This window comes from Lissotriton helveticus, chromosome 9 (genome assembly GCF_964261635.1).
Source record: "Lissotriton helveticus chromosome 9, aLisHel1.1, whole genome shotgun sequence".
NCBI lineage: Eukaryota > Metazoa > Chordata > Amphibia > Caudata > Salamandridae > Lissotriton > Lissotriton helveticus.
Window position 1 is genome coordinate 673,667,249 of NC_136070.1, and position 26,730 is coordinate 673,693,978.

The window sequence follows — 26,730 nt, forward strand, 5'->3', positions numbered from 1 at the left end:
ACCCTTGCTATGGGCCTACCGTCTCCGCGTGGTTGGACATTTCCCCGCGCTTCCCCTGGCTGTGCATGCTGAAGTGTGTCGAGGGCCTTGTCTTCCCTTCCAGATTTGTACCTCGTTAGCTGAAGGAAGCGCCGCTTTCCCTCGCAGTCCCCGCCGTGCAGCAGGAGCCGAGCCCTGCCTGTTGAAGGCTGATGAGGAGCGAGCCCACTGGGCCTGCCTTCACCGCCGTCCAGGCCCGGGCTGCTGACAGCCGGCAGTCTTCATCGCCAGATAACGAGGAGCAAAGAGCCGCTTGCGATCCGCCGCCCGGACTGGCTCTCCCGTGCCCCCGCCATCACCGCAGTGCATCCTGGGGGCAGCGTTCCGCCTGCTAGACTCTGCGTATTCCATCAGAGTAAACGCGGAGCACACCTGTCAGGCGAGGGGGCAATCCTCGGGGAGGGGGGAGAGCCATATTTAGACCCTCTGTCTCTGGGGCTTCAGCCCAGGCGTTTAATATTCCTCTTGCAGGCATGCAGTTACAGGGCGAGGGGAGGAAATCCGGTAGCGAACGCGAGACTATCAGGTTAGCGGCACAAAGAGAAAGGAAAGGATGCAGTCCAGAGTCCAGGGCACCTCCTCAGCTCAGGCTGTGCCTGCAGGAAGTGAGTAATGACTGCAGCAAGATGGCGCACGCACCGTGGCAACCTGCACACCTGAGACCCTGTTAATCATCTGGAAGCATCTGTTTCCAGCCCAGGGCCCGACTGGGGGACCAAAAGCAGACCCAGCAAAAATGCTCATTCAACCCAGCCCCTTCTCTTGTCTCCTCGTCACGCTATTTCTTTCTTTAAATCCATCCATCCATTCTCTCCTCTCCCCTCTCCCCTCTCTCCTCTCTCCTCTCTCCTCTCTCCTCTCCCCTCTCCCCTCTCCCCTCTCCCATCTCCCATCTCCCATCTCCCTCGCCCTCTCCCTCTCCCTCTCCTTCTCACCTTCTCACCTTCTCACTCTCCCTCTCCTCTCCTCTCGCTACCTTTCTCTCCCTCCCCCATAACCATTCTCCACGGGCTTCACCCCACCGGGGCAGTTCCAGCCCTGGCCTCCAGCACGAGGACCCTTGCAGAGTTGGAGTGTGGGCTGCACGCCTCCTTGGTTTGAGTGTTGGACTCTTCACCTCGTCAACGGTTTAAAAGTCCCATCCTGTAGTCGCCACTTTCTGTGTGTTTTCAAACAGAGACAGTCAATTCAAAGCAAAGGCGAAGCAAAGATGGATTAAAAGGTTGTATCAGAGGATATGACTGCCACTCCTGCACAACCGCACGTACTATTTGGCCACATATCCCTTTCAAATACAGAGCTATAATACCAATCAATTCTTCAGTGCTAAGCAGATTAAACTACCATAGGAACCTGTTCTGGGCCTTCAGCAATATGTATTTGCCCCACTGGCAAAGGTATTCAACTTTTTCTCTAGCATTATTTTATAGTATTCCTACACATACCTCCAGCTCCTCCTCAGCTAACCATGAATCTAGCTGACTCTCGGCCATAAACAGGGCCATATGCAAAAAATAACAGTTATATACCAAGCAATTACCCACTACTACCTCTCTAACATAGTGTGATACACTGCTGCCCGGGACCTAAGATCCGCCAGCCTTAATCTTGTAATCACACTAAAGCTGTTCTAGATTTCAGTGCTTTTGGCTTCTACGCCCTCTGCAACAGAACTCTCGCGCACATAGCCACTTGCTTTCAAGTTTATAACCAGGCCAACATGTTGGTGTGAAAACGTTCATGAACTGACTCTTTCTCTCAAGGTCTCATTAGCAGTTAATGTGTAATTAAATGTGTGTTTTTCTTTGAAAATGATAGCAACAGAACTGGCAAAAATAATCCTCACCTAAGTGGTTAATCTTGATAAAATGTACCAACACAGTATTCTTATGTTTGGCTGCTAAATTAAAACAAATAAAGAAAGAAATGCTAAGACTTGAGAGGCACTCTTATACCAGATACCAAATTATTATTGTCTGGTATTTTGCAGGGTGTATGAAGCCACAGGAGAGCACTTTGATGAGAACATTCTATTTCACAAACACTACGTCCATTGAGGATTCTTACAATCTTCAATTAATATAGTTCATACATTTTTTACACAATTCTCCATTAAATGTACATAAATTGCTTTGGACATAGCCAAGCTGCGAAGTATGTGTAACATCTACCATTGTAATCCTCAAACATAGGGAAAGATGGCAGAGACCAAGGCAGTTCCAAAACAGTGAAGGTATAAAGTCTCACTGATAAACTTATTGGCTGCATTATTTGATTATAATCAAAGAGGGGGAGGGAGAGAGAAGCTATGGTCCATTTGGCTACCATGGAGTATACAAAGATTGAGAGAGAATGAACCACGTGTACCTGTGTGGTATGCTGACTCGGGGCAACGTACTCAGAGCGAGAACAAGTCAGTCTCCCAGAAACCGCAGTAGGTCGAGAATTCTTGCCGGTCCCCCATGGAAGCCCTCACAAAGGCTTACCAGGTACTATTGACCTGTTAATCAAGTGGCGTAATAAAACCCCACTTCCAACAGTTGTTCAAATAACACCGCTCCACATTTCTAGGTCCTGAAGAAAGCCCCCAGACCCAGCTGGGCATGAAAGGGCTGAAACATGTCGACCTCACATATAGACTAACCAGTGCATGTGATTGGTAACAGGATCTATATCCGCACACCACTGCTTTTAACCTTTTTCACATCTCCATAGAATCAAATATTTTTCCAGGAATGGTGAAGTAGAAAATTTTAGATTTCACTCCACTTGAGCACTTCACTTTTTTAAGAGAATATTTTGGTCTCTGGACACTACTGTAACATCAATGGGTTTACCTCTGGGTGGAGGTCAGCATACCAAAAACTAACTCGATGAGGATGCTGTCACGTCACGATCAGGTGGAGAACCAAGATATACCGCCTCCAACCTGCGTGCGTGTATGAGAGTTTCATGGTGCTGAAATAAAATGAAAACTAGACACGCTGAAACTGATAAGAACTAAAGAAATTATACTTAGCTGGGAATCAAAAAGGTCTTCAGTAGTATTCTGAATCATTGCAAAGTCGGATTCGTGCCCAGAGAAAGAGGTAAGAATTTTCATTTGGTCAAGCCGGGAACTGAAGGTCCTGACCTTCATCTTTTTCAAACAAACTTTAGGGTATGCAAAAAACGACTTCATTTTTTTTCTTAATGAGCATTTTGGGAAATACCATTTGACCCTGAAATGGAAAGGTGAATGGGCTGGTGAAAAAATGCCTTGTGCACCAGACACATGGCTTTAAAAACAATCCCTTTTCGCAGGAATCTAGTGCAGTGCATCAAAGACAGGTGAAGCATGATAACTGCACCTTAGTCCAAAAGTTAGCCTTACAGCGTAGTTTTGAGTCAGCTGTAATTAATAAATCAAAAAAGCAGGCAGGTAAAGATAGGCTGAAATACAGTAATCTAATGTAGAAGATATAAACGCATTAAGAATTCATACCTTCTGAGAAAAGGCAAAAAGGTACAAGATGCATTTTAGAGTGTTACGTAGGAAAATACACGATTTTACTGTTAAGGCAGTTTGGTCTATCAGAGTCAACAATGTGTTACATTTTCCTTGGAGATTCTGTATAACTTGCACCATAAAAACAATAATGGTGCCTGTTGTTGCTGACCCAAAAGTTAGTTCCCAAAGCACAGATGGTTTGGTTGGGCAAGGGATTTCTATCTTACCGCCATTTAATTTGTGGTGGTCTGCGCTCATCCATAGATGATCTTATGACAGGCAGGTCTCCAGAGAGCTTAGCTATTATCACTGTATCATAAAGAATGTATGTAAAGAAAACCCATACCGTTGAATCAGGTGGACAAGCAGAGACATATAAATATTAAATAAAGCGGGTGATAAGATAGAGCCTTCAGAAACTCCAACAGGACAAGATCTAACTGAGGATTCATATGGAGGTAAGGAGATCCTGAAAGATCATTTGGCAAGAAAACCAGTGAGCCATGCCAGGGCAGTATCTTTCAACCCTATATTGACTTATCTTGCTAGAAGAATCTAGTGGCTGAAATTGTCAAAAGCCACAGCCAGATCCAACAAAATCGCGGTAGCTGCAATAGAGGTGTCTGCCGAGCAGCATAGGTCATCCAGCCAACTGGGTGATAAGCTCTGTACTGGCCCAATCTCAGCCGCATGGGGCGGATGAAGTAAATCTTGCACCTCTAATAACTGCCGCCACGCTGCCTTCTGCAAAGTGGCGTCTGAATGATCCTCTGAACAATTGTTGGGAAGTCATAGCATTGTGAGATGTTATAACTAACTTTGTTAATCATTCAGAAAATCTAGGCAAGATCCATGTAACAACAAAATTGTGATTTCATATATAATACACTGTTCGGAAACACTTGAGAAACCACTTATGATGAAAGTGCAGAAATTTGTTGAAGAAGGTGTACTTTTAGGACTGTTGCATACAACATAGTTTAGTGTACTGGAGGTCAAGGGTGACATCAGGAGTACGGGATGGGTGAAATTTAGATTATCTTCTCACAAAAACGTCTAATATTCATGAAAAACTCACACGAGATACCGACAGGAGACTGCTTTGAGCAGAAAGTGTCACTCATCCCTGGCTTCGCAGTTCTTGCAGGACATTGTCTGCCTCAGCTGTTCTCCCAGGGATGACAGGGAAATGAAAAACCTCTATAATATTTTAAACCCAAAATGTGTGGGATTTTGCTCTAATGATACAACGTTTGCCCAGACCCAATCAGGAGAAACCGGGACAAGATCGGTGCTGATACTGCTAAACTTGTCTGCAGCACTTCTTACTGCCTCTCATTAGGTCATCTTGCGCTGACTACAATTGGGATCCGACAGCTACCCCTATACTGCTGTTCTCAACCTCTGCGGGCAGCTTAACAATCTCTCCAATTAAAATAATATTTCTACCGATCCATCCATAGATGCATGATTTTAGCTTTTCTTGTTTTAGCAGCTGTTTGCTTGTGCTTGTTTTCAGTCACTCGATATGTACATGCAATGCAAAGGACTTGAGTTTCCCATAGAGTTTTTTCAAAAGGAACATACAATATTTGGTTTCAGAGCAAAGGTCTTGGCCAAAGAACACAATGTCACTTGAGCTACCACCCACTGCTAAGCTGTAATTAAATTAGACTCCTATTTGCAGAAAAAATAAACAAGTTAAAAGGAAGGTAGCGCCAGAGCACCAATTGTTCGCACAGACCCGGAATATTCCATGGCTCGGCTTTGTTTCTCCTGAAAAGGAATATTTTCTCCAGCCCCTATTTAAACCGATCCAGGACCATATCTTAGAGGCACTTAATTAAGCAAATAAATCATGCTTCACCAGAATAAACTAATTTAAAAACAGACAATCCACCTCTGCAGTGTATGTACCCTGCCTTACAAAGTAGCATGTCAAATAAATGGTGCAAACCTAAAGAGACTCAAACCAAGCAAAATTGGGAGTAGTGACTTTCAGTACTGATTCCACTTCAGCCTATAACTTGGGCATGTGGCCAGGTGAAAAAACCTGAGTGCCTGATTGAATGTTATAGGCCGTTATGGTGGATATTTGTGAAGTCTGTTATGCCCTGTTATGGTCACCACAAAGTACAAAGTGAGATAGGAAAGATGGAAAAGGAGATAGGACAGGAGAGATCAAGGTACGTAAGGAGTTTAAGAAGGGAGCCTTGCAGATGGAGTTGTCTTTCCTAAAGCACTAATATTTAAAGGGCGAAGAATACAGCCAGTTTTCAGAGTCCGGTCGACCTCCACGAGACTGGAAAGTGAGGTAAAGACTGACAGACGAGAAAAGTGGACACAGAATGGGAGAGACATGGTGGGAAAGGAAGTAGTGAGGCTTAGATGGAAGGAAGTCCCTGGCAGGTATGTAGAAAATATGTTATGCTTTTGGTAGCTGGAGAGACATACTAGAGAAAGTCCTTGTGATCCACTGATATACTGGAGGCTGCCTCTTTACACCCATATTTACAAAGTCTACAGAGACAGTTCTCAAGCAGAAACTCCAGATGGGTACATTTACCTGTGGACCCTCAGCTGGAGATGGTGGTGGGCCCTTCCTTTCACTTGTCACTAAAGCTTGGATGAGGACAGAAGGCTTCACCACAATTGGCAGAAGCTTGGGTTTAGCAATTCCCTAGAGATGTGTGGCTTGGACCAGGTCTGTCTTTGCCCACTCAAGACCTCAATCTATGTTGCTCTACTGTCCGTTCAGGTGATGTCTATGTACTCTAAGCCTGACGAGAGTGAGAGATTGTGTTTAGGTGCCTTATGCACACAGGGGCAACGCAGACCTGGCAACTTAAAAAAAAAGTCCCCATGTGAGGAGGATGTTGAGACCTTGGAGGGGCTGGGTCTTCCTGCTGAGAACTTCCTGAGAGGTACCTCTGCTTCCTGTCCGCACCAACCCCATCGCTAAAAAACCCAAAAGCTTGCTGAAGCTGCTACCCATGTCCTGGAGTGTTTCCACACCGTTGAAAGGACAGTCAGCTTTTTGGTGCCTCCAAAGGAGCCTGAAGCTCACACAGTGCAGGTGTTTCAAGCTCGCCTTCCCTGCCACTGTATTATATCAGCTCTTCACCGGGTGGACTTGTGAAGTGAGCCGATATTGTGTGGCAAACGGTGGCAGTGTGTGATTTGGCAGGCCTGAAGATGTGTGACACAGCACTATTCTGTCTTAGTCTAAGATTTAAAGGGGAAACATACTTTGCCATGTTTTCTAAAACTGAGAGACAGATAGACATCCTAACTTTAGCCACTAGGTAGAGAAACGTTTCAAGCAGGTCTCGCGTACCTACGGATTATTATCAACATCCTCCCTAATTTGGCTCACCCATAAAGAGGGCCATCAGGGACAACCCTAGTATCTTCTCAGGGGGGCTATGCTAATAACTTACGCCTGTGACCCTCAAAGCGCGCCTAACTGAGATTCCAACAGGCATTTGATGGAATGGCAAAACTGCTGGCAAGACTAGGTGGCCCGACCATCCAGCATTGCAAGGTGCCAGATAGACGAATGGAGTTTACAGCTCCCTGCATCACCCACAGGGCAACCAGGAAAACTGGCACATGGTGTCTCAGTGACTGATGCACTCTACACAGCCCCTCAAGAGCATTTAGATTAACACATGCAGGTCCAATAACAAACGCCAGGATGCTCCTTTCGGAGCGATAGTTGCGCTTTATAAATGCCACATACAAAATACAAATACAAATACAAACAGCGCAGCGTGGAGCAGAGCATTATAGATGTAGGCAAGAGACTCCTGCTGAACCTTATGGTTTATGTTGATCATCCCAAATTTAGACAAGATCTCAAGGCATGGCTTTGTTCTGCTCAGGGAGCAGCCCAATCTTCTTGGCAGTAATGTAGTGAACATGAATAGAGTGCATTATGCCACTAGATGGCTAACGTGTGCTTTGCAAGTCACAATCGGCATTACTATCCTCTGGAAAACTGGCCTCAGACAGCAACTCTTCTCATTTCAAGTGAAGGTGTTACCACTGTTCCATAATAATAGTGTTCCAGTGTACTCATTTCTACTGCTAATGTTTGCATTCTTTGTTACTGAGTAAATTTCAGTCTAAGGGTTGCTGTTCAAAGGTTTTCACATTTTGCTGACTATGCACGGTGTAGTAATAACTACAGCCTCCCCTCTACACCCCACCACTTCATAGTCCAGAGTCTCCCTGGGGAGGATCCTGGAGCAGGAGATGGTCAATCAGAAAGTTGGACCATCACCAGTAAGTGCCAGGTAGGGTGGCGGAAGGGAACAAAGCAAGTGTGGATAGGGTTGGGGAGGGTTGCAGGGTTCAGTTGGTTGAATCTGTCTGGTGAGGCTGCACTGGAGTTGAGACACAGTGCTGGAAATATTAACAGGGTAGAAGGCATAATTGAGAGTAGGGAACCAGTAAGCAGCTTCAGACTAGCTCGAACCCCCACCTGGCACTCAGCAGCCCCTAGCAACAGCAGGACCAGTTTTCCACTGCTGCCAATGACTGCTGATGCTGCCTTCAGTTTTCTTTCACTTTGCGTAGCTTCTTCTACTTAAAAAGATATATACTGATTCTCAGTTCTTCAGACTTCACACCACCCTAATTTCTGAAGATAAGCATGTCACTTGGTTAGGTAGGGTAGTAGGGCGCTGCTAGATTCTGAGAACTTCGGGGTAAACAGAGGCCTTCTTCATGTTGCACTCCCGAGGGATACTCTGTTCTATGGAGCTTTAGGCTTCCTGGGTATTGGAGTAGGCCAACAGGAGAAACTGTGAATCTGGGGGACCTTTTATAGGTTTCCTTGTCCAGAGTTGGATAGCTAAGTAGATCGTATCTCACCGACTGTGGAAACATTCCTAAATACAGAAAGCAAGACCAAGACCAGCTTGGTTCAAGAGATTAGTAGACAATGACCGTGGCAAACAGCATCTAGCACGACACACTTGATGAAATCAAATAAAATGATGCAGAATGCAGCAGAGAGTGACCACTTGTATCTTACCATTGCCTGGATAGAGGAAACACATGAGTGCACCTCCATACTCAAACTATATCCATGTTTCATTACAGAGCCTACACATACTTGGTTCCCTCTGCAATGGTGCACTCTCTTCTCTGCTGTCGAAGGACATGGGTCCTCACCACTGAGGTCATGTCATGCTAAATCACCACTAGTCACGATTTCAACCCAATATTATGGGGCTCGTATTGTCCCCTGGAGTTGACGGGTTGCGGATGTGAGCTGAAGGGCAAGGATCCCCTCTATGGGTTCTCCCTATTGTAGGAAGGCTAATGTGCAGTGTCACTTGGGTAGATGTAGTGATAGATGCCACTGCGTCAGATCTTAGGCATGCTGCATGGGGTTGTACTGGTTGTGGAGAAAAACTGCAGGCTCTGGTTTATTGGGCAACCCTCTCAATCTTTTTGCTGTGATATGTTGTGAGTCACTGCAGCCTTTCTAATGTCGTTTCCTGCATCTACTTCTATGTCTGCCTTTCATATAGTGTGCCACCAAAACAAGATGGTGCCAAGGATGACCAGACAGCCTTTTTTATAAAATTCTTCAACCTAAAATGAACATCAGGGATGGTACCGGACCTGGAATGAGATGGGCTACAACAAGCCAACGGGTGACTGAGGAGCATATTTGAGCTCTCGTCTTCGGACAGGGAAGCCTTTACTGTTACTATAACGACCCCATGGGCTCATCCAACTATCTTACAGCCTGATCCAATGAGCAGCCAATCCTTTGCTCATGTCCAGGGTCTATTCCAGATTAGGCCTGGCATTTTTTGATGTTTTATAAGGCCAGTGCCTTAGCAAAACTTCTGACCTACCCGTGGAGCTACTCTGCAAAGGGGTCTCTCCAAGCCACACAACCAGACCTCAAAGATACCAACTTGCATGGATTGCTCTATGGTACAACGGGTAGACCCCAAATCAGCCCTCATCCTTTTCCTTGTAGGAGGAAAGGAAATCCACTTTATAGCATGGTGGCAGCTGTAACCGAGCCACTGGCCTGCCTGAAGCAGAGACATGGATAACAATCCAGTCCTTGATGCTCAGGTCAGAAAGTCTTCTCTGGACCAAGACTACGTCATACGTGGTCGTATTTATACCTAGAAGAATACTGTGGATTATTCCTATGGATATTGTTCTTTAGCTGGAACTTCTGTCAATTTCAGGTCCCTGTTTCAGATTATATCATTGATATGCTTGATAAGATACCAGGTGTTACTGACTAGGGATTAACAGTAGTCTAGGCTTTTTTGGCTGGACACAGGTGAAGGTTTACCATATTAGAGTACATATCAATGAAATGTGTATAATTTTATGTAAGGTGTAAAACAAGTTTGCCAGATTGACTGCCTAACAAGGGTATAATTAATTGCATCAGTTCAGACTCTGTTCAAAGAGGAATTATCTAAGTAACAGAAAAAAGGACTTTACCGAAGGACATCAATTGGAAGGTTGAAGGACACTGAATTAAGACTGAAGGTTACTAAACACAGATAGAGGATACTGCTTCCATTCATAGAAGGAGTAAGGAGGCAGCAGAAGGAAACATACAGGCTTAGAGGTCAAAGAAGGTCATGACACAGTGCATGGAGGTAAATCAGAAAGGGATTAGGGGAAGTGTGCTTTGCATTAAGAAAAAGGAGCGGTTGCTGATCTGAAACATTCCAGAATTGATCCACCTGCAAGGTCAAGGTGATGATGAAATGCTGTTTCCATTTTAACTGCATCAACTCAGCTCAGTGATAACATACAAAATATTTACCTTCCAATATACCGAGAGAGGAGAATGTGCGAGAGGGGCAAGTGAGCGGACTCGTCAACCACCACAGCCCATTCTAGTGCGGTTCCGGTTCATAGCCAATACCAGTGGCCAAGAGTCAATGAAGGTGTTTCTGACATTAGCAGTATGACTAGGGAAGACAAGGGCGAAACAGATGTCAGAATGTAATTCCACACCTTACTTAGTCTCATTTTACTGTTTACCCCCTTGTATTTTTTGCTTTTTATAAAAGGCTTTTGTGGCTTGCCCAAACTGTGAAGCCAATGGAAGTTTGGCTTGTGTTTTTTGCTCTCAGAACCATGCCAAGACTCTGGTTCTGGCTTGCCTAGCACTAATCTGAATATAGCCCACACACACATTATTGTAAACACACTCCAGTATACATCAGCAGGCTCCTAAAGACGACCACATTTAAGATGCACGCCGAAACAAACAAAGGCACGGACATAAACATTACTTTGTTCACAAAACCCAGCTTGGCAAACAAATAACTGATGTAATCCAAACCACACATGTACAAAAACACATCATAACATATACATTCACACTGAATACACCATTTCTAATGCAAACAACTATGCACGCGCAGGTTGACAGAGGCTTGTACAAACAAATGCACTCAGATGCGTGAACAACATCTGTACAAAGAGATTGTTTTACAGACCCCACCACACCGCTACAGACAAACTCAATCATATGATGATGGTCATGAACAACTAACATGGCTTTACACAAAGCCACACAATATACATTAACCTGTAAACCAATGCGTCTAACTGAAAACAATGAGTGCAAAAGTAATGTTGGCTTTTTGGAGAACCACAATATGGTTTTGTTGGTCTGTGGAACAACGCCCTGTTCACGTATTGTGTGAGAATACAAATAAATGGCTGCAACTTTAGATAATGCTTTTTTTTGTGGCGGTGTCGTTTTAACTTGGACAGCGAGAAATCTGCAATTCCAAAAGCTTCCAAATGCAATTTCACTAAAAATTCTGCTGCACCTATAACACGTATTTATAGCAGAATCATTTTCTGCAATTTGGGCACCGAGAGAAATGAAAAACGGCAATTTCGGGAATCAGAGGATACAATCTCCTCAAAGTGTTCAGTCAGAGTCATCTTTTATAGCTATATCCAGAAATCTTTTTGTGTGCAATATTTGTTCTGCCATTTAGGTGTTGGGAGCTGAAAGAAATACAACAGTTCCAGAAATGTTAGATACCAAGCAACTGTACTGTTATGGTGGGAAAAAGTGTGGCAAACCCCTCTGCTGTAGGGTGCCACAGCGTGAAGTAGCCAAAGTAGAAGTCAGTATAATCCTGCCATGGACGGGGCAGAGTTCTTTCTACTTACCTTCCCTTGGTTCTGGAGTTTTCAGAATTCATGCATGTAGTTATTTATGTACATAATTATTTAATCGCAGCCATTTTTGGGCCTGGTGTATTGAGAATTTTGCTGTCATAAATCCTGCAATTCAGTTCAGGAAGCCAAGCCACAGTATGTTAAAGTCTGTCTCCTAATTCACAGACAGGCACATGCATCAAAGCATTTTGCGAACGCAAACGGTGCGACTCGCAAAAATCGGCCGTTTGCGATCGCAAAATCAGCTTTTGGGATGCATGAAGGGTGAAGGCCCTCGCAATTTGAGTATTCGCAAATATTTGCGAATTCTCAAATTGCGATTGCGTTTAAGGAATCGCATTTTGGAAATAGTGTGTCCCCATGCCCCCTGCTACACCTTCCATTGCTTCTGCACCTATTGCTTCCACGTCACTTCTCCTTAAAAAATTTTAAAAATATTTTTGCATGTTTTATTTTTAGTTAAGATCAAAGTCCGATCAATGACAACAACAAAAAAGAAAACAGTTGTGTGATTTTATAAGGGCATGCATGCATGACGTGCTTGCCTACAAAATGACATGGGCGGCTGGGTAAAAGGTTTCTTTTGCTTTACTTTAGTCATGCTGCACCGCATCAGATATGTTGTTCAGCGTGGCCAACAACAATTGGCAAAGCCAATAGGTCACAAGGGCGAGACCTGTTGGCTTTGCTAATGCTTGCCAGTGAGGCATTGATTAAAAAAAAAAAAAATCATGCTGACACAAAACAATAACTGTGACAAAAGAGCCACGCTGACTTTTGGCTTTATTCCTTGTTGGTTGTGTCTGTTTCCCTTCTTTGGGTGCGAGTGGGTTGTGGAAGATTCTTTGACTGCACCCTGACTGTTTGTATGCGTGTGATGCGTCCTGCTGGTTGTGGCAACACTGTCGTGGGAGTTTCTGATTGTTTCATGCCTTCTCACACTCAGCAATTTTTGGTAGACACGAGGGGTTGGTTTCTCTGATTGACTTGTGATTCCTAAAAGAAGCTTCCACCTGAAGAGGAAACCTTTCCTAACTGCTGGCGTGGCGCCCTTTTCAGCAGGAAGTTTATGATTCTTGAGTCCGAGGGTCTAATTTGGGCATTATGAAGAGGACATAACGGGATTACAGGGTTGCTGCCATTTTCAGATAGAAGTCATCCAATGACCCACTCCATTGGGTAGTGTAGGTGTAGCAGGTGTGGCGTTCAATTTGGTTTCTGCGTAGTCTGTTTCCATTCTTGTGCAATTCAGGATGGCCACAAAGCTGGTGGTGCACCTGCTGTGATACATGTTTGCCCCAACATATTTGTTAATAACAGACAAGAATGTTAGAATACAGAAATGTCACCACTTCGTTTGCAATGTTACGTTGATATTGTGGATTGGTTTTACACACACAAGAGGATTTCTCTTCGAGAATTTGAAGGCATTTGACCACAATAACCTGAAGTTCACAGTTTGTTGTTAATTCCGATAAGCCATATGGCATTTACATTTCAGTGGCTGAGTTGTGTGCAGTACTCATCTTCATACTTACATGACCTTCCTGCATATGTAGACTAGACACAATTTTGCTTGAAAGCAAAGACTTCTGCAAAAAAAATTGTAACAATACAATCTTTCCATTAAAAAATGTTTGATGGGTGAGGAGTTCCTTAAAAAAAATGGAGTTTAAAAATATAGTCCACATTGTCAAAATCACAAAACTGGCATCTAAAAAAAGTCCTAAATTGATGTAATGTTGCGCAACTCTAATTACAGATAAAAAGTGGCGCTTATGCTGCAGTACCATAGTAGGCCAATATCAAAGCTCTGTACCGGAGATTAGACAAAACGATGAACTCATTTTTCGATGAGTGCCCACGAATAAAGTTGATAGCGCTCGAGAGCCCAATAAATCAGAGTGTGGACTTAATTCTACTTCAGTGCATCCCCTGATATTATTGAAAAAAAAGGGTTCGTTTTGGAAATAGTGTGTCCCCATGTGGATAAGAAAAAGTCCAATTGAAGAGAGGGATGGCTCAGTGTTGTACAAGTTTTCAAAATCGTACCGCACCAGGTGAAGATGGCGGTCCTGTCATGTTACCCTGAAGTTACCCCTGCATATTTGCACTTTAGAAAAGTTGTTGGAATCCCTTTAGAGGCTTCACTGGACAAAGATCCATCTCACAAGTTCATGATGACCGGCTTTATTTGGTAGATAGATAAAATATTGCTGGATCAGGGGCAGAAGGGAATTGTTGTTATTGGTTTATTGTGTCAGAATGCATCCAAAGCACTCGGCTCCGTGGCCAGACCGATGTGGCAAACAGTGGCACTTGGCAGGCACATCTTTTTCCTGTTATTTTCTCCTAAAAGTTGTGATTCTTGCGCATTCACTTGAGCTGTCTCCTGAACTCACCATGATTAGTATTCCAAAAAGCCCTGCTGGAGTTTTGTTAGATGATTCTTGAGGTTCTCGTCAGCAACCCTCTTTAAACTGAAAGGGCTCCCTCTCTCGGACATCAACAACTCGCCCTTCTGCACTCACTTGGACTTCAAAGCACACGTGTTCTAGTGCAAGCGCACCAATTTCCATGAAAACCTTTATGAGAGATGGGGTACAAAGGGAGAGTGTTACAACGTGAGGTCTTGAGACTTCCCTAATGCTAGCGCTCTTTTGCCCAACCAGTCCCTGATTCAGCCACAGTTCAGCTGGAGGAAGCTACTGATGTTTATAGTGCCCTGCAGTCTGTATTTCCTCCCTCTTCTCTAGGCTGAGATTTTGTTGATGACTTTGTGTGTTGTGTTACTAACTTGATTTGTGGGTACAAAAATGTAAATGGTCCATCCAGGGAAATAAGCCTCTCTGATATTTGTGTTGAAGATCTCAGAGCATGCGGTGGTACCATGGTCCCACAAGGCGACTTTTATCACCATGGTTGTTCAATTCAATATAATATGATAATCTTACCCCTAGGTATCCCGATTATTGAATATCCTATGGTAATTTTATATTTTGTGCAGTTCATCTCTACCAGTCCCCCATTGCTGTATATTATTATCAGAGGAAAACTGAACTCCCCATCTTGAAATCTATACTGTCGGTTCAATAAATATGGTTGATTAGCACTTCACAATTTCTGATGAAGTATTTCCATATGTAATGCACTTTGGGGAAACATTGGGTGCCCTCCTCCACTATGGTTAAGGATTTGGCCTGAGAGGATCTCTGCAAAATTTCTTTCCGCAATTTTTGTTGAGTATTTGCTCTCTTGATGCACAAGATGGGCCAATGACAACAAATGTTTCCGTTCTGGAGGAGAATAGAGGGGCTTCACTTGCCTGGATGGACCACTCATAAAAAAAAATATACACTCCAAAACAAATAACCCGACTAACAAAATTTCATCCACTGGAATGTGTTCATAGCTATGAGTTTTGTTTTTCTCCCTTAATTCAGTTTAACAGTTTGACTTTTCTTTTCTACTAACAAAATAACCTGGTTATTCATTTACTTTTTTACATGGAAAAAAATTACTAAATCTTGATCCTGAGAGCATTAACTGGAAGCAGAGGGGCACGTTCTCCTCACCAAGTCGCCCACACCGTACAACATTTTTTTCTGTCCCACCAAAATCCCTTTCCCAGTTTCTCAAGTTTCTCCTTTTTTTTCTTCCCCTTTACCTCTCTTCCTCTTTTTGTTCGTTTTTCCCTTTTTCTTCTTCGCTCTTGTTTTGTTTTTTTTTATCTCTGTGAAGCACGCAGGCATTGGACACGCTATGGTAAACAAACTGCATTATCTGGTAGATATCACTCTAATTGTCCTTCTCGTACGGTTTACCGTGGGTTTTTCCCCTCTTTTCAACTTCCCCGTTATATGTTTTTTTTCTGAAATTAAAATTACATTTTGTATATTTTTTATTACTTTTTTGAGTTCTATTTTAATTTGACAAAAAAATAACGAAACAACCCAATAGAAGAGGTATCCACACCTTGAATGGGTTTATCAGTCTCACCATCGTCTTGGATTTCTTCTTTGTTCGTTTTTTTCAATTCTTTTGCTTTTGGTTCCCCAAAAATCCATGGAAAACAACACCCCCCTCCCCATGACGCGGCTTTGTGTCATTTTGTCTGCTCTGAGTGGAGGTCCTTGGAAATGGCCCTTTCCATCCATTGGCAGTCAGCTTAGTTACACAGATTTGGCATGGGCAGGGCCAGAGGGTGAAATCTGGCCACGTATTTCGCTTACAATGAAAGGTCTTTGCTTATTTACGTGATCCACCAAACAGACATCTTAAAGAAATAAGTTTGTATATTTTGATATTCCAACATACAGAGAAGACATGTAGATGTACTTAATAGAACAATTTCTACTGAAAATGGGCTTCTTTTGCCTGTATGTTAATGAATGAGAAGAGGTTCCAGTGCAAGCCTCACTTTCGGAACGAGCTCCTTCTTTATGATAAGACTTCATGGTCTACCCATCACAATTAGATTTCATGCTAAACTATTCTCGTCTCTTCACTTGTGGTCTGACACACAATGGAGTGCTTTATCTGCTTGTCAAGAGGTTTCCGCATCAAAATGGGCAGTTTCACAAGTCATATGAGTCACGTTATGCCAACTTCACTCACGCCATTCAACGATGGTCAGGAGCCTCCATATCAAGACGAAAAATGTCCCAAAACATCCCTGTACTGGTAGAATGCGGCCTGCCCATGTCAATCTTGGACCACCCTTACTGCCATTGGAGCTGTTCCCACTGAAGACCTGCCACAGCCCTCCATTCTATCGCATGGCATGAAGGGGGGTATACCGGGAATGTCCTTGCTGTCTCCCATTAACAAGTTTGCAGATCAAATATTCTCTTTCTGGTGTGATACACCCCTTTGCCCTCTCTCCTCACACCTCTAACACCTCTGCACACCGCTGTGCATATGTCTATTCTCTAATGGGAGCATTGTAGGGCCGTTTGGAGTACAGTGCATATTGGAACTGAAAACCACTTTCTCATTACTTCATCATGCCCTATCCTCCTACTGTTTGAAACATGTGGCCTGCAATTCTCCTAATGGGCTAGTCCTCAGCCCATGGATACAAAGACTCAACTGGACCAATAGTTCCTGCTTTATGAAGAATTAGAGACAGCACCAACTTATATCCCCCAAATGTGCTCACCAGAGGTTCAATTGTGTAGCATTGCCACTTGACCAGAAGCATCACTGTAACAACCATTAATAAATGAGACCATTCCATGAACCGTACAAGGCGCCGACAACATTTTGGTAACAACGGTGGGAAGTAGCTATTCTTCAATCACTACCTTTGTGAGGTCAGCATCTATGCGTGGAGGTTCATGATCCTGTCAAGAGCTGTGAAAGGTAATAGCTCTTCTGTCTACAGCCGATGTGTTATTCCTTTCCACAGGAGGTGCCAAAACAATTTATCATCATCTGTTTGGTTCCAGGGCAAACTTGTCAACGATTCCACCTGTCTGTTCATATCCCAGAAACAGCTTTATGCAAGCGATAACCACTGTGTTGAAAACTAGCACAGCATCATGATCCTGGCATCTTATGTGTGAGGGGTTCCAGTTCTTCCAGCAATTTGTTTCTGCAGATACTTAGGGAACGTGTCGTCGAAACTAAACTTTAGGCACCAGCACTTATTATTTTAAACATACAGCAGTGGTGGGAACTAGGCAGAGTTACTCCCACCTATGCAGCAGGTAACATGCATTAGAGCTTCTTTCCCGAACTCGAAGTTTTTATTTCATGGGTACCATAAAACCCTAAACATCCAGGGAAATGTGAGTACATCTCCCCAGTGGATTCTGGTGATGTGGGACTTCATAGCCAGCCATTGGCTATCCCTGGATCCTAAATTAAAGTAGGATCACTCAGTCAAGGGAATTCTGAATCTGGAAAACAGAAATATGACCAAATAACACTGAGAAAGAACTCTCCTGGACATACAAAATCTCAAAATCATAGTACAATCTGCTGTTAATGTTTCTGGGCCAACAAGATACATGGTGTGCGATGTGGACTAGTGACAAGGGGTCTGTCCCCTAATTCTCACCAATATCAGTGTGCATAAAATATGCCTTATGCGTAATAAGTCTGTAGCTTTCAGACTCCGACGAAGGCACCCCAAGATTGTGTGCGGCAGGGCATATGAAACGCTGCATGCCCACCTTACAGCAATGTCGAAAATGCTTATGCACATAAGAGCATACCTTGTTGGCCTTTTCTCAGAAGACATGTGGAACACTATGCCTTCCAGTGAATCTATGTGAACAGTGACTTGACTCCTTTTCATCTTACAGAAATGTAATGTCATAGTGACTGCATTAAGAGTGGAATGTCCCTCTTTCAGTAAAACCGCAACACCCTGGCTGTGACAAGCGATTACCCATCATGAAACCACTGACACATTTGCCAGAGTTACAAAGAATTTTAAAGGTGCAGAATTATATGTTTCACATTTCCGTTTTAGTTAGAATAGTTATGGGGGATGAAAAAAAAAGACTCCGGAAATGCGTCTTTTAATGTTGCAGATAAGAATCATGGTGTTGCCACATTATTTCTTCCTAATGTGCTTTGAATGGAGATTACAATTTATGAAGAAAATCAAGAGCATCTAAAGGCTTATCAAAAGTGGAAATAGCACACACGTACAAATCATTTGGCGCCATATCCTGGAATATAAAGTGAGAATATTCCAAACTTGATGTTACCAGAGTAGGGATGAAGGTGGATTCGCAATAGAGCTGATGGCGGTATCCGAAGTCACCAAAGGAGCCTCCGAGTCCTCTCAAATTACCTGGAACCAAATTTTTGTGCTCAATTTGCCTGATATTGCTCGCTGGGATAGGAAGGGAGTACTTTATGGTACTTTGCCAAAATAATGTGCAAAGGTGATCCAGAAGACAGTGAGAATATGTGACATAGTCCTGCCCATTGTTGGGTATCAACCCTGTGGGCTGCCCTTCTACCTCTACTCACAAAGGATTTTTTTTTAAATATAGGGTGTTGTTTTCTAACTTTCTGGCAATGTAAGGATCAGCCTAGATTTTACAGAAAATATATTTCACAAATGCACGAAGTAGTGTGCTGATCATGATCACTTGAGAAGATGAGGAGCTCTCTTCTTGAATGCTGACAAGGTGAGAAGTGCCGCTTCCCCTCAGGTAGGGGCGTGATCACTGGTATATTCCAGTATGCAGACAAGATTATTGTGCCTGTGGCATCATTGTGTCAGATCCTGGTGTGCTGTGGGCTATCTGACTACCCTCAATATCCCTATGGCAGGCGTCCCCAGGTAAAATCTACTCAAGGCGGTCACTATATTGGGCTTTCCATCTGCTGACCTCCAGGTGCTCTTCAAGTACACTTGTAGAGCCCTCTGATTTACGCAGCAATTCCTCATAGCGTGTGCAAGCTGCAAAACTTTAGGCATTCTTTCCATGGCATAACACGGAACCATAAAGCGGACCATGATCTAACGCAAAACCCAGTATTTCCCCAAAAAAGTTCGAACCTTATTTCAACAGCACGTTCTGGCAAATCCATAATCGCTTTTGCACCGTCACGGAAACCACTCCTTCTTAATTTATGTACCTTATATGCGTAGTTCTGATCTAATTAAATTTTCATCAAAAAATGTTTCAAAAGATCTCTGATGCCTTTAGAGTGCACAGTAGTGTAGGACTGGAACAGAAAACAAGCCTAAGCACGAAAATAAAATTGCCCCCCCCCCATCGGCAAATTAGGTACCCAAAAAAAAAGTGGCCCAAGGTTGGTATATCAGGGTTGCTAACACAAGCTGTATCATGTGTTTTGCAAGATATGGGTACATTCATGCATTTGGGCCTGCTGCAGGCAATGTTTGCGGTACCACCAGAGGAAAGACGGCCCAACAGACAGAACTAGAGGACTTTAAACAGCCAAAATACTGGCCTGCACACTGATATTTCAGGACAGCCTTTCGGGCACAACCAGATTGCCCTCTAGGCCCTGGTGCACATTATATCTGTGTTCCACAAGGACTTTCTTTCCTTTAAAGCTTAGTCATCATTCACAATTTACAAAACCATGAATAGCCCAGGACTGGTTGACTCTATGATAAAAATGTTACCAGATCCGTAGATCAGCCACCAGTTACTCATTCAGCGCCAGCACCTGTTCACTTTCCTATCAGAAGAGCGCAAATATTTATCCTTAAGGCACACGTCTTTAATCTCATAACCAGGTGCACCTGAATTATGTCCCACCTGTAGAGTGATTCACATTCACTCTCCTTCTTACTGTGGTAGCAATTCCTGGAGAGCGTCCAAGCACTGCTCAGGGCTCCCACAGACCTCTCGTGTCCACAGTCAAATTCCAGCAGATCATTCTGATTATGGCTTGGTCTATGCAAAATGTCCAGCTCGTGATGCAGTAATGGAAGTGCCTCTTGTTTATGCAAAGGATAGAGGAAACGTTTGTGCAGACTCTAATCTCCGTCTCACTCGTCCTCTTTACTATATCAGTCAAGATTATCAAGAAGTGCACCTGGCCTCAAACTAAAGTGGTCAAGACATTCCTCAATTTTCAGCCTCTGTGGTTCAGTACTGGAGTATCTGTGGCTACGACTTTGAGAATAGTTGTGAGACTAGGAGGTCCGGTGTAGGTCTCCTTAGCTCAGAAGAAAACCTGGACTGCAGCATGTTTCACTCTTCAGCCATTGGTGTGCGTGGTGGGCAGAGGCGTGTCACTGCTGATACACATAGTGAGCTAAGAAACTGCCAGGGCCATCTTTCTGCTCTCGCGTGGTGTGCGCCAGTTCCAACTTAGTCAACAGCATTCAACCAATCATCAAGTTCTGTCTACTACTCAGAGGATCTGCCCCAACAAGCAACAAGAGAAGAGCTGGCACTGCAACTGCTGCCACCAACCTGAAACCGTCTTCACAGATCCACTTCAACAGAGTTTGCTCCCATTAGACGAAGCACATATGAACTATTTTCCATCTTTTTTAAAAAGTCCCTACCTTCCTTCTTATCTTTGTGTCTTGGGTGGCATGCGGTCGCTTCATTGTCCCGCGCACTAACATTTGTGGCAACTCTTCCCTTCCCTTCCCATCCCGGAGGGCCCACGCATGACCCCTCAGCCCTCCCCCCCACCGCCCCTTGCATGCTGCTGGTGACAGTGTCATTTGCATGCCACCATCTCTCACAACCGAGTCTTTCGACAATATTCTCTACCGATTAATATGACTAAAAAAACTGTACTAATACTGTTGGATTTAACTCTGTCTCGTTGGTGTACTAACTCCCATTTTTGTGTCTGGATTTATAATTTTGCCCAAGATACCTAATACTTCTTTACTAATATGATACATCCCCTGCTGCCCCTCTCCTCTTAACTCCCCTTCTCCCTCTCCCCGTTCGCTGGATTGCTTTGCGGGGGCGACTCTCCGTGGCTGGTGTCTCTCTCTGCCCCTGCCCTCAGAGGGCTGCCATGTCTTAGGAAGAACCGAGACAGTCCATAAGGCAGGTGGTCTTTGTTTTGCTCAGGATTAAATCTCCTTACTTGTTTGTATTCTATTTTAAGAACTTTGGGTTCCACATGCCTAAAAATGCCATGTCAAGGCTGGCAGCGTTCCTCTCGGTAGAGATTTTCCAAATATATTTACTCAAAGTGAGTGGCTGGTTGTTGGAGCGGTCTGAACACACTGCAAACAACGCAGAGGTACATGGGTATCTCTATGCTCCTTAACATAGTGTTCGTTCTGAGTTCGCGTTCCCTAATTGCGGGGCAAGCTGGGGCACACGGCCGACAAAGCATTCACTTTCAGTGTTGTTGAAGGTTATAAATTAGGAATGATTGTTCCGACTGTTTACAGCACAATATGGGATTTGCTAGATACTACCTCATGACATAGATAAGTGAACATCTGGGAACGAACTTTTAAGGTGCGACTAAAGAAGGAATTTCCAGCAGTGCATGCTGGGACAAGGAGAATAACAAGGATTTAAAAAAAAAAAGGTCAAAAAGTATCGTGCACAACACAGACATGCTTTTACAAGGAATTAAAACAAGGAAAGCAGTAAAGTGAGGGCTTCGGATGGCAAATGGTGATCACTTTCGCGGCCGCTTTGTTGTCCTCAGTGGCCGCGCGACTCACTGAGAACATCAAAGCTGCCACGAAAGTGATCAGCAGGCGGACAAATGGTGTGCGCGCCCGGCGCACATGCGCTGTACCCGATCCGCCTGCTTTGGGAGCACTTTTGAGAGCCCCTTACTTAATATCTTGCCAGAGCATCGCTAACGCGATGGCTCAGCGAGACCTAAAAAGCAAGAGCTGCACACATTACATTAATTTCCAAAACGAAAGAACACGCGGAGGGCGCCTCTGCGCATGCTCGAGGAGCCACCACACCAATGAACTATCTTCTCACTCTACCCCCACCCCTGCGCAGTGGCGTAACGCAGAACAATGCACCCCCCCTAAAGAATGTGACGAAGGGATGGGGGCCAGAATACCCTGTATTTCACAGACATTTAGTGACACTGGACAAAATGGGGCCCTCTGAAGGGCTGGAGACTCCCTGCAGGGTAGAAGCCAACTGTTCCTGCGAGGCCACCTGCCCCTGTGAGGCCTCTCTTTTTTAATACCCTCTTCCTTTATCCCCCCCCCCCCCCCTTCGACCCTCTCTGCCGTGAGGCCTGATGTCTGACTGTTCTGTCCCACTCCTATCCTCTCGCATGGTGGTCCCTGCCCCTGGAAGCCTCTCTCCCAGCTCTTCTAACCTTCCAATTCCCTGTACGGCTGTTTTCTTTCCTTTTGAAATGTATGTAGATTCACATTGCCTTAAACGCCACCACATTGATTCCTCGTCTCACATCAATAGTTCTGACAAAAAGGCAAGCGAGGGATGGGGAAATTGCAAAGAATGAGGCGAGCGCTCCCTCCCGGCCCATCAGAAGGGGAAAGAGGCGAACAGAGGTGGGGTGGCAGAGAGGGCATTTCCCCCCAGACCCGCGCTTTTGAGGCCCCCCCGCGCGCGTCCTGCAACATATTGATGTATACATTTCAAAAGCAAAACATCCCCCTTTCTTAATGACAAAGCAGCTAACATGGCTAACTAACTCCACTGAAGGACTCCAGATGCTGATCTGCCCTGCGTTCTCATATGTGTATGCTCCTCAATAGGTTCTCCTGTCTCATGGGGTTGCTCCCTCCCTTACTGCCATTACCATTACCTGTAACTGAGAAATTTTAACACAAGCAGGTCTTCCCCATTCCAGTTTTTTAGAATTACTACTACCCTCTCATGAGAGCAGGAGCTGCTTCTTTCAGAAAAAGCAGGCCTGGTTGCATGTAAGCATTTTGAAACCCTCCGCGTGGCGAACCCCATACCATCTGGTTCTTCTACGGCATCCCTCCTCTGGAAGATCCCAGCCGCTCCATAGGGTAATAGTGTATCTCCTGCGACTCTTGGCATGATGGGTGCCACACTTTCTGGGGCACCTCCTGCTCCTTCTCGGGATCAGCCCCAGGTCCTGCAGTGCGTCTTCTTGATCTCGCCACATGACAAGCCTGATACTCCATGCTGCATGTCCTGCATTCTTCAACGTGACCAGCCCTAAACCCTGTAGCATATCCCATGGGCTCCTCCACAGCTTCATGCTACCACCTGCAGTTCCTGCCTCCCTCCACATTAAGCCCACACCGTCTGGTGCATCTCCAGTTTCCCCTCCTTGTTGTCTGTCAACTAGGAGGGACCAGGAACCGGCTTCAGAGCCTACTTACCACTGCTCCAGCATCGGGTTCCAAGACATTAGATGCAACTGTTTTTTTGTCTCTCAGCACCGAACAATGTCACCTGATGAACAGCACAAGAATTCAGAATTTTTAACCCCAGTTTCAATGCCCTTCTCCAAAAGTTCTGTTTGTGCCATGCACTTTGCAGGAATCAGGGTATGCATGCTGTGAAGCAAACCTGATTTACCTGTGTGGAGAGTAACTATTAAGTCAATTCAAGTCTGCTTTTGCCCAAACTCCACCCTTCCAACAGACGAAGACAGACGCCAGTGAACCAACTACTTCCGTACAAGTTGCAGGAACTTCTTATAAGAACAGATAGATACAGCTTAGAGGTATCTGATATTGAGTGTTAATCCTCGGCCTTTTAAATGCATGAGCACCTTTAGTAAGCCCACAACACCCTGTCCATGCTGTCATTAAAGAAGGTTGGGGGACATACCATTAAAGAAAATCACTGCAAAGGCATTGAGAAGTGCGATGCTGGTAGATGAATTTATTCTAGAGGAGAGGTATTCAGTAGCAATTCAGGAGGGCCAGATCCATGCTAGATTTTCAAAATATCAACAAAAGAAGAATTTATATTCAATTACTCTAAATGCCATTCATTTGCATAGTCACGGAACACCCTGAAAATGTCATGCAGATTGATCGACCTACCTTGGTCCATGGTGGGGCCTCCTTGACTGAATCCTGTACTGTAGCTAGTTTTACAGCTTCTTGGACAAGCTCCTCTACTGCAGTCCTGTGTAAGACCAATGCTAGCAGATTAAAAAAAACATAGCTCCCTATATGAACCTGTCAAGATGGTATGGTTGATCCTTGAACATGTTTTCCTCTCCTTCAGTACAGAGCGAGGCTGAGAAGTGCCATCCGTGGATTGGGACTGATGATTGAGAATGACTGGTGAGACTCGCTCACTGTTCACACCGTGTCTCTTGCTGGTTCTATCATCACTGAGGCTCCTGTATTGGAAAGAGTCAACCTGCAACTTAACAGCATGGCCAAGAAAAATGGAATCAATTGGACCCTACCACCTTTTTTAATCAGTTCAACGAGCATCGCAGATCACACCAGATTGGTACACAAGAGGCAAGAGCTTCTGGGAGTAATCAAATTGAGACTGCACTTCCTGCAAACCTCCTTTATTGCATTTTTATCAACACCTGACTCTCAACTCTGTAGTTCTTGGATACACTTTTTGCCTACATTTACTATTTTACAACAGTCATTTGTTGGATGGAGCAACATTCACCTGCATGAATATTAATACTGGGGCAGTTTCCAAAGACATTTATCTAAGTCATCAGCCTCAAGGTAAAGCTTGTATACACCTAATGCTTTACTTGCTCTCTCAGGTGCCAGGCGAATAATCTACTAATCCTTTTCCCTAATGCTCTTGGTGCCTGTGGCCTTCGGGATCATAGATCCCGCAGGCAATCCAGCCGCCTCCATGCTGTGCAACCAGTAAACCACAGGTGACAAAGAAAGATACCTAGAGCTTATGACCACTTACACCATATGCAATCAGGGTATGCTGTGGCTCAGAGTCTTTCTACTCACTTGTCTCCTTCGACAGAAAAGAGTACTTCAGAAAGGTATTTACTCTTGCCTGCCAAGAGTCCTTGATAAAAAAGCTAAAGTCGTGGAGCACAGGTCGTTGATCAAGAACAGTAAACACCCCATTTTGTTCCTCAAGCGCGTCTAAAAAGCATTGGTCGGCACCAGCTCCCCTACGCAACATGAATGGAGCCTCCCAAGGATCAATCAGATTCTGAGACTGAGAAGTCACCATTCCTACAGGAATATCCATTCTTATCTGTTGAAAGCTTTGAAGGGAGTGGCCTGTTCAGGGTCACCCGGGTCACTCGTGACCACCTGTCAGCCTTCCATACCAAATGAAGAGTTGGTCAGACATTAGAGAATCAAAACCCAATATATGTTTATTCAAATACACTCGAGCGGAGCCCCGTCTGCCCAGTCGCTTAGGGGTGCTGCAGAGAGGACTGACATCAGCAAACATGGAGATACATTATGTAACATTCAGAACCAATGAAGGCACACCCATAATGGAATTTTCCAAGCAGATGCAGCTAAACAAAGAAGTACAGAAGGATAGATTTTGATTCCGAGGCTGCGCACACACTATCTTCTACCCAAAGTCACTCTGTCCTTGCCCGCTACCAGACTGGTGGGAGAAGGCCTCTATCTAATGGGAAAGGTATGTGCTAATAAGAACAGTGTATTCATTAGTAAAGCAAAACCCAACCTTGGAAAAAACGAAATTCAGCACAGGCCGTTTGATGAGAAAGCAGGGATTAGTTTCGATCATGGTTCAAAATGGCGACCAAACATAAAATGGTGCAGCGAATGATAACTTACATAGAATAATGCAATGGCAGGAATAACAAAAACATTTTCATTCCAACAGCTTGGAGGTGTCATCTTTCCTTCAGTCACTTCTCAAGATGGAGGCTTTCATGCTAGAGCATTGAACACTCTCATTGCCTTTAGTTATGCGGGCCGGAACACAATATGGCTTCCAGAGTGCAAATCTAACATGATCCTTGACTTCATTTATTTGCTACTTTTCAGGATGCACAAGGTGAGATCATGAACATTTTAAAGTCAAAATGATTTTTTTTCTTCTTCCCCAGCTGAGGTTCTGTAGCGATTGAAAAAATTTAAGTTGCTGCTACCTTAACTCACCTACAAAGAAATCAGATGAGTTTGCTACCGGCTCGGGCTTCTGACAGGGCGGAATATCCTGGACAACCTAGGTTCATTATCAAGCAAGACACAAAACCAACTCTGCACCAGCTTGCATGTCCTCGGAGAAGGCCTGACTCTTGTGAAGTGTCCAAATGTCCTTAGGAGTTCTTTGCATCTGCTACAAGCAGAGATTTCAAGAGGTATATATATACGTTTTTGTGTGGAGGCCAACGTAGCCTACCATTATAAAAAAATGTTTAGTTTACTATTTTAAATCAAACCTCTACTGTTTTGGATTACTCTAAATAACGGGTATATTATTATTAAGTATTTTGATACTACTCAGTTTAAACGCCTTAGAAAGATGAAAAGGTGAGTTGGCCCTATTCATGTTGAGAAGCATATATTTCCTGAGAGCAGGAGGTTGGCTTACTTTAATGCGGTGCCTGTTAGTTCAGGACTCCAGATTTCTGAGCATCATAAAAAGGATAAT

At 44.2% G+C, this 26,730-nt stretch overlaps 1 protein-coding gene across 9 annotated transcripts in view; it reads left to right on the plus strand.

The window, feature by feature from the left end:
- The window catches only part of NRXN2 (neurexin 2), a 2,155,080-nt gene that overhangs the window by 1,145,240 nt on the left and 983,110 nt on the right, over positions 1–26,730 (plus strand). For 6 of the 9 annotated variants that reach the window (XM_078660761.1, XM_078660766.1, XM_078660765.1 and 3 more), the window contains one exon: positions 15,473–15,496. The exons of the other annotated variants lie outside the window; for them this stretch is intronic. In XM_078660761.1, the coding sequence (XP_078516887.1) occupies positions 15,473–15,496 (24 nt within the window). The remainder of the gene's footprint in view (positions 1–15,472; positions 15,497–26,730) is intronic. 9 annotated transcript variants of the gene reach the window in all.